Genomic DNA, 9,136 nt, shown 5'->3' with positions numbered 1-9,136 from the left:
GTTATCAAGAGAACATCTCAAAAGGGAGGGAGTCCTAAAAGGGGGGTAACTTTACACAGATTATCAAGAGAACATCTCAAAAGGGAGGGAGTCCTAAAAGGGGGGTAACTTTACACAGGTTATCAAGAGAACATCTCAAAAGGGAGGGAGTCCTAAAAGGGGGGTAACTTTACACAGGTTATCAAGAGAACATCTCAAAAGGGAGGGAGTCCTAAAAGGGGGGTAACTTTACACAGGTTATCAAGAGAACATCTCAAAAGGGAGGGAGTCCTAAAAGGGGGGTAACTTTACACAGGTTATCAAGAGAACATCCCAAAAGGGAGGGAGTCCTAAAAGGGAGGTAACTTTACACAGGTTATCAAGAGAACATCTCAAAAGGGAGGGAGTCCTAAAAGGGAGGTAACTTTACATAGGTTATCAAGAGAACATCTCAAAAGGGAGGGAGTCCTAAAAGGGAGGTAACTTTACACAGGTTATCAAGAGAACATCTCAAAAGGGAGGGAGTCCTAAAAGGGAGGTAACTTTACACAGGTTATCAAGAGAACATCTCAAAAGGGAGGGAGTCCTAAAAGGGAGGTAACTTTACACAGGTTATCAAGAGAACATCTCAAAAGGGAGGGAGTCCTAAAAGGGGGGTAACTTTACACAGGTTATCAAGAGAACATCTCAAAAGGGAGGGAGTCCTAAAAGGGGGGTAACTTTACACAGGTTATCAAGAGAACATCTCAAAAGGGAGGGAGTCCTAAAAGGGGGGTAACTTTACACAGGTTATCAAGAGAACATCCCAAAAGGGAGGGAGTCCTAAAAGGGAGGTAACTTTACACAGGTTATCAAGAGAACATCTCAAAAGGGAGGGAGTCCTAAAAGGGAGGTAACTTTACATAGGTTATCAAGAGAACATCTCAAAAGGGAGGGAGTCCTAAAAGGGAGGTAACTTTACACAGGTTATCAAGAGAACATCTCAAAAGGGAGGGAGTCCTAAAAGGGAGGTAACTTTACACAGGTTATCAAGAGAACATCTCAAAAGGGAGGGAGTCCTAAAAGGGAGGTAACTTTACACAGGTTATCAAGAGAACATCTCAAAAGGGAGGGAGTCCTAAAAGGGGGGTAACTTTACACAGGTTATCAAGAGAACATCTCAAAAGGGAGGGAGTCCTAAAAGGGGGGTAACTTTACACAGATTATCAAGAGAACATCTCAAAAGGGAGGGAGTCCTAAAAGGGAGGTAACTTTACACAGGTTATCCAGAGAACATCTCAAAAGGGAGGGAGTCCTAAAAGGGGGGTAACTTTACACAGGTTATCCAGAGAACATCTCAAAAGGGAGGGAGTCCTAAAAGGGAGGTAACTTTACACAGGTTATCAAGAGAACATCTCAAAAGGGAGGGAGTCCTAAAAGGGAGGTAACTTTACACAGGTTATCAAGAGAACATCTCAAAAGGGAGGGAGTCCTAAAAGGGAGGTAACTTTACACAGGTTATCAAGAGAACATCTCAAAAGGGAGGGAGTCCTAAAAGGGGGGTAACTTTACACAGGTTATCAAGAGAACATCTCAAAAGGGAGGGAGTCCTAAAAGGGGGGTAACTTTACACAGATTATCAAGAGAACATCTCAAAAGGGAGGGAGTCCTAAAAGGGAGGTAACTTTACACAGGTTATCCAGAGAACATCTCAAAAGGGAGGGAGTCCTAAAAGGGGGGTAACTTTACACAGGTTATCCAGAGAACATCTCAAAAGGGAGGGAGTCCTAAAAGGGAGGTAACTTTACACAGGTTATCAAGAGAACATCTCAAAAGGGAGGGAGTCCTAAAAGGGAGGTAACTTTACACAGGTTATCAAGAGAACATCTCAAAAGGGAGGGAGTCCTAAAAGGGAGGTAACTTTACACAGGTTATCAAGAGAACATCTCAAAAGGGAGGGAGTCCTAAAAGGGGGGTAACTTTACACAGGTTATCAAGAGAACATCTCAAAAGGGAGGGAGTCCTAAAAGGGGGGTAACTTTACACAGATTATCAAGAGAACATCTCAAAAGGGAGGGAGTCCTAAAAGGGAGGTAACTTTACACAGGTTATCCAGAGAACATCTCAAAAGGGAGGGAGTCCTAAAAGGGGGGTAACTTTACACAGGTTATCCAGAGAACATCTCAAAAGGGAGGGAGTCCTAAAAGGGAGGTAACTTTACACAGGTTATCAAGAGAACATCTCAAAAGGGAGGGAGTCCTAAAAGGGAGGTAACTTTACACAGGTTATCAAGAGAACATCTCAAAAGGGAGGGAGTCCTAAAAGGGGGGTAACTTTACACAGGTTATCAAGAGAACATCTCAAAAGGGAGGGAGTCCTAAAAGGGGGGTAACTTTACACAGATTATCAAGAGAACATCTCAAAAGGGAGGGAGTCCTAAAAGGGAGGTAACTTTACACAGGTTATCCAGAGAACATCTCAAAAGGGAGGGAGTCCTAAAAGGGGGGTAACTTTACACAGGTTATCCAGAGAACATCTCAAAAGGGAGGGAGTCCTAAAAGGGAGGTAACTTTACACAGGTTATCAAGAGAACATCTCAAAAGGGAGGGAGTCCTAAAAGGGAGGTAACTTTACACAGGTTATCAAGAGAACATCTCAAAAGGGAGGGAGTCCTAAAAGGGAGGTAACTTTACACAGGTTATCAAGAGAACATCTCAAAAGGGAGGGAGTCCTAAAAGGGGGGTAACTTTACACAGGTTATCAAGAGAACATCTCAAAAGGGAGGGAGTCCTAAAAGGGGGGTAACTTTACACAGATTATCAAGAGAACATCTCAAAAGGGAGGGAGTCCTAAAAGGGAGGTAACTTTACACAGGTTATCCAGAGAACATCTCAAAAGGGAGGGAGTCCTAAAAGGGGGGTAACTTTACACAGGTTATCCAGAGAACATCTCAAAAGGGAGGGAGTCCTAAAAGGGAGGTAACTTTACACAGGTTATCAAGAGAACATCTCAAAAGGGAGGGAGTCCTAAAAGGGAGGTAACTTTACACAGGTTATCAAGAGAACATCTCAAAAGGTAAGGTCTTAAAAAAGAGAAATTCTAAATGGAGGGGATCCTAAAAAGGGGGTTCCACTGTACTACCACTGAATTTCTACCGTCAACAACCTGCCAAAAGAGAGCAGAACAATGGTGACTGTGCATGAGCAGGCATGAAAACTGAAGGAAAAAAAAAATTATTGAAAAAAAATTTCGAAGGCGCATAGCGCCAAGTTTCGCAGGTGCGAAACGCCAAGACTTCTAGGGGGGTCCGGGGGCATGCCCCCCCCAGAATTTTTTTTTTTCAAGGGTGAAATTTGGTGCAATCTAGGGCTATCTGAGCCTTAAAATTGGATTCAAACATGGCCCCAAAATACATACAAAATGAAGCAATCTGGTGCTCATTTGAAAGCAAATCTACTTCTTTTTCAGGCATTAAAAAGGGATTACAACAAGCTGGTATTGTCATGAAATATGTATATATATAGAATTTTATATCCGACTACTAGGGGGGGGGGGGGGGGTCCAGGGGCATGCTGCCCCGGAAAAAAAATGTCAGTGGGTGCAAAATAAAGCAATCTGTTTCAGTGCAAATCTACTTCTTTTTCAGTCATTAAAAAGGGATTACAAGATGGTATTTTCATGGAATAAATTTATATTGATAAGTAACAATGTCCAACTCAAAAACAGACAAAAATGATCAAATAAATATATACAAACAAACAAAAAGAGAGAGAGGAGAGAGAGAGAGAGAGAGAGAGAGAGAGATAGAGAGAGAGAGAGAGAGAGAGAGAGAGAGAGAGAGAGAGAGAGAGAGAGAGACAGAGAGATGTGTGTGCCAACCTTGAAAAAAGTTCATTGCTAACGCTGCAAATCAAAATGAATTGGTTCAGAATGGTGGTGGGGGGGGGGGGGGAAGTTGGCAATGGAATAATGAAACGGGTACCCAATGATAGAATGAAACAAACAAACTAAAGTTCTCAAAAGTAGAACAAATCTGCAATCGTCGTCCCTCCATCAATTGCTTTTCTTCTCTCCTTGTGCTTTGCAGTACTGACGTGTTTTCGTAACGCCGCAACTCCACCTTGACTGAAGCTGAGTTCCTTCGTGCAAACGGTACACAGCACGACGCCTTCCTTTGTCGTTGTCTTGATCTCAGCGCCCAAACGCACATCATTGACGATTTCTTCAAGCCATGCCCAACGGAATTTGTTACGCAAGTCTTCGTCATTTCCCTTTTTCTTTGATGACACAGAACCGGTGTTACTTTCCGCGTTAGCCGCCATTTTGATTTGAACAACGGAAGTTGATTCGGCAAAAAGACCATATGTTTTTATTACCGAAAACTTCTAAAACAATTTTTTTTTGTGCGCTCGATCGGAAAAATACGGAAACTAAAAAAAATAAGGATTATTTTTTTCAAAAATACGGAAAATACGGAGAATGTTCATGCCTGATGAGAGCGAGAAACAAAAAGACCAAACAATACTGTACTCACATGTTTGACGAAGACGATACGAATAACAAAGCATGGCGTTTCGACCTGAGAAAGATCCCAGTGGTCGAAACGTCGTGCTTTGTTATTCATATTGTCTTTGTCAAACACGTGACTACAGTATTGTTGGGTCTTTTCTTTGCCACTAAAGGATAGACAAGCACAAAACACTGATAAAAAATAAAAAATAAAATAAAAAAGCTCACGGCAGAAGAACCGGAGCTAGTGTTGAGAGCTGAAGTGCGTTTGCGCCTGATACTCTTGGCCGCCACGGGGGGTGTTGCGTCCACCTGGAGGTGACCCGTGGTGTCGATGTCGTCCACTAGCTCGGAGTCGTTCACCCGGAAACTCTGGTGCTGGGGTGGGGGAGGGCGCGGTGGTGGCTCCGTTCCCTGAGAACACAAAAAACAACACATTCAAGATATATAACAAAATAGTACAGTGGAACTCCACGTTTAAGACCCCCAATTTACAACTCCTTCCCTTTTAAGACCCTGTTTTCTCAGACTTTTTCTTCATCACCCCCAGTTTAAGACTCTCTCCTATTTTAGATCTGATTTTCTCAGACTCTCTTCATTACCCCCATTTTAAGACTCTCTCCTATTTTAGATCTGATTTTCTCAGACTCTCTTCATTACCCCCATTTTAAGACTCTCTCCTATTTTAGATCTGATTTTCTCAGACTTTTGGAGTTTATAAAAAGGGAATTCCACTGTAACAATAATAATAGTTAGAAATATGAATAAATATTCCATTTCTTGTGTGCTACTGTTAAAGGCAAAGTGTTCCCTGTCAAACTCTGCCCAGGCTACACGATATAGGACCATCTCTTTCACAACAAAATGACAACAGATGTGAGAGCATATACTTCTTTGATTAAAAAAACACTGCAAAGACAATGAATAACGTTCCACTGCAACTAAGACGATTCCAGGGCCAATAAATCTCGTTGCAGCATCTTTTTGAATGTAGTTTTATCTTATTGCTTTTTCTTCTTCCATTTTTCTCGTGCATACCACTGCCACAAATAAAGCAACATGACAACACCTCATATTAAAAATGTCAACATTCCAGTACCAACAAGAAGGGCAAAGCCCATACGACTCACATGCTTTACACATTTTTCCTACCAAAATACATGTGACCTTGACCCAAGGTCAAGGTCATCCAAGGTCATGCAACACAAAGCTGTTAATTCAAGACATAGGAAGTAAAATGGTGCTTATTGGCTCTTTCTACCATGAGATATGGTCACTTTTAGTGGTTCACTACCTTATTTTGGTCACATTTCATAAGGGTCAAAGTGACCTTGACCTTGATCATATGTGACCAAATGTGTCTCATGATGAAAGCATAACATGTGCCCCACATAATTTTTAAGTTTGAAACAGTTATCTTCCATAGTTCAGGGTCAAGGCCACTTTAAAATATGTATACAATCCAACTTTGAAGAGCTCCTGTGACCTTGACCTTGAAGCAAGGTAAACCAAACTGGTATCAAAAGATGGGGCTTACTTTGCCCTATATATCATATATAGGTGAGGTATTGAATCTCAAAAACTTCAGAGAAAATGGGAAAAATGTGAAAAATAGCTGTTTTTTAGACAACATGTATGGCCCCTGCGACCTTGACCTTGAAGCAAGGTCAAGATGCTATGTATGTTTTTTGGGGCCTTGTCATCATACACCATCTTGCCAAATTTGGTACTGATAGACTGAATAGTGTCCAAGAAATATCCAACGTTAAAGTTTTCCGGACGGACGTCCGGACGGACGGACGTCCGGACGGACGGACGGACGGACGGACGGACGACTCGGGTGAGTACATAGACTCACTTTTGCTTCGCATGTGAGTCAAAAATCAAAACAAAAGAAAGGTTAGTTTATGGAACATTTAATTATACAGTGGAACCTCCCTTTTCACACCCTGTATTCTCTGATGTTGTGTTCACAACATCTATACATTGACCCCCATTTCACGACTCCCTCCTGGGTGGCCGAGTGGTAACAACTGGGTGGCCGAGTGGTAACGCACTGGGTGGCCGAGTGGTAACACACTGGGTGGCCGAGTGGTAACGCACTGGGTGGCCGAGTGGTAACGCACTGGGTGGCCGAGTGGTAACGGGACTGGGTGGCCGAGTGGTAACGGGACTGGGTGGCCGAGTGGTAACGGGACTGGGTGGCCGAGTGGTAACGGGACTGGGTGGCCGAGTGGTAACGGGACTGGGTGACCGAGTGGTAACGGGACTGGGTGGCCGAGTGGTAACGGGACTGGGTGGCCGAGTGGTAACGGGACTGGGTGGCCGAGTGGTAACGCACTGGGTGGCCGAGTGGTAACGCACTGGGTGGCCGAGTGGTAACGGACTGGGTGGCCGAGTGGTAACGCACTGGGTGGCCGAGTGGTAACGCACTGGGTGGCCGAGTGGTAACGGGACTGGGTGGCCGAGTGGTAACGCACTGGGTGGCCGAGTGGTAACGCACTGGGTGGCCGAGTCAACGCACTTGCGCTCGGAAGCGAGAGGTTGCGAGTTCGACCCTGGGTCAAGGCGTTAGCAATTTTCTCCCCCCTTTCCTAACCTAGGTGGTGGGTTCAAGTGCTAGTCTTTCGGATGAGACGAAAAACCGAGGTCCCTTCGTGTACACTACATTGGGGTGTGCACGTTAAAGATCCCACGATTGACAAAAGGGTCTTTCCTGGCAAAATTGTATAGGCATAGATAAAAATGTCCACCAAAATACCCGTGTGACTCGGAATAATAGGCCGTGAAAAAGTAGGATATGCGCCGAAATGGCTGCGATCTGCTGGCCGATGTGAATGCGTGATGTATTGTGTTCAAAAATTCCATCTCACACGGCATAAATAAATCCCTGCGCCTTGAATATGTGCGCGATATAAATTGCATAAAAAAAATATATAAGAAAAAATAAATCCCTGCGCTTAGAACTGTACCCACGGAATACGCACGATATAAGCTTCATATTGATTGATTGATTGAAGATCTGATTTTCTCAGATTTGTGAAGGTCATAAAAGGGAGGTTCCACTGTATAGACAAAACATTGACGAGCACATCAACCTAATGGTGTTTGTGGTGGACAGACGTTCAATCAACTAATAAACAAAACAAGCAAGGAACCAGGCTGAGTGGGCGTTGAACTCGATCTCAACATCAAGATAGTTAGAGTCAAAGGGAATGACGAATGACGTAGAAACTAAGAAAATAATGCAAGTGCCAAAAGTGTGTTACGTAGGTGAAATAAAACAGGGAGGGAGGGGGAGAGAGGGAGAAAGAGAGAAATAAAGAGAGCGACTCTCGTCATCTTGATGTTGACGATGTTCGGAAATAAGTTTTCATTGGTTGTGGAAGAGCTGCTTTCCCTTGTTTCCATGGAAACGCTGAGTCTAGCCACATGTGACAGTGTAGACCAATCGCTAGGGAATAACGTGTCTCTGTACGAGGGGATGCTCTCTGGAAGTGAAATCATGCGAACGACCGACATCTCATTGAGGAATTACTCCGATCTATGCATTCTTCATCGTTCGCTCTATACAACACTTTTTTTGTTCGAAAGTACAAACTTCCGAGTTGACAATCGGCATTTCGAATGTGATTGAGTTCCTCAGTGCACAGATCGAGCGACCACGTGTGGACACTTCACGTGTAGCTTGATTCGATGTTTGCCATGAAAAGAAACTCTGCCGCAACCCATAAAATCTTTCATTTTTTCATTTTCATTACTTTATTGTCTCATCGCCGGGAAATTCAGGTCGCTTCCTCCCAGTGGAAAGCTAGCAGCAACAGAGTCGCGCTACCCAGGTGTCTGCGTGTTTAGGTGTATTCAGCCACCTGCACTTATGGCAGAATGACCAAGGTCTTTTACGTGCCATTCTGATGACACGGGGGTGGGACATGGCTTCCGTCTCTGGGTCTGCACATAAAGTTGACCCGTGTCCGTCCCGGCCCGAATTCGAACCTGCGACCTTTCGATCACAAGTCCAGTGCTCTACCAACTGAGCTACCAGGCCCCCTTGACAATTATTTCCGAAATTCATCTATTCAACACCTACTCAGCCAAGCAAATAAATACATAAATGAGTAAATGTTGATTTGAAAAATAAATAATCACGTGCAAACTATTAAACAAAAACAGAGTTAGCATGCAAAAGAGATTAATAAGAATTAAGGGAAACTTGAATCAGCAAATGCACATATCTCAATTGCATGCAATAATCAAGGTCAACAAATAAACAAGACTTTAAATAAATTTAAATTTAAATAATGTAGAGCAACAGACAAAATTTGCTGAATTTGTACAAACAAAACAAAAACCACACACAATTTGAAGAAAGAAAAAGAAGGAAAACAAAATAATGGAACAGATAACCAAAGTAAAGCTGGGTAGAAAAAGAACAAGCCTCCTTCACTCCTTGTCTCAAAGTTTTCATCATTTCAAATCATTCATTGTGATTGTTTTCTCATCTAGTTTATATAATGATATGACTAACTGCGAATAACCAACAATGGTTATCAGAATAATCCCCTTTAATATGTTTTACAAGCTGATACTAAGGCAACAACAAAAAAAAGTCTGTTTACGGTATCCCGACCGACCCTATTTTTTCGCGCGACCCTAGACTTTTTTTGGC

General features: G+C 43.0%; 1 protein-coding gene across 1 annotated transcript in view; it reads right to left on the bottom strand.

Annotated features, from left to right (window-relative positions):
* Positions 1 to 9,136, bottom strand: part of LOC138979130 (kinesin-like protein KIF20B) — an 87,016-nt gene that overhangs the window by 8,307 nt on the left and 69,573 nt on the right. Inside the window, exon 38 of the mRNA XM_070351940.1 lies at positions 4,696 to 4,881. Within this exon, the coding sequence (XP_070208041.1) occupies positions 4,696 to 4,881 (186 nt within the window). The remainder of the gene's footprint in view (positions 1 to 4,695; positions 4,882 to 9,136) is intronic.

This window comes from Littorina saxatilis, linkage group LG10, assembly GCF_037325665.1.
Source record: "Littorina saxatilis isolate snail1 linkage group LG10, US_GU_Lsax_2.0, whole genome shotgun sequence".
Taxonomy (NCBI): Eukaryota; Metazoa; Mollusca; class Gastropoda; order Littorinimorpha; family Littorinidae; genus Littorina; species Littorina saxatilis.
The sequence above is the reverse complement of the archived record's forward strand: the minus strand, read 5'-3'. Positions and strand labels throughout refer to the sequence as shown.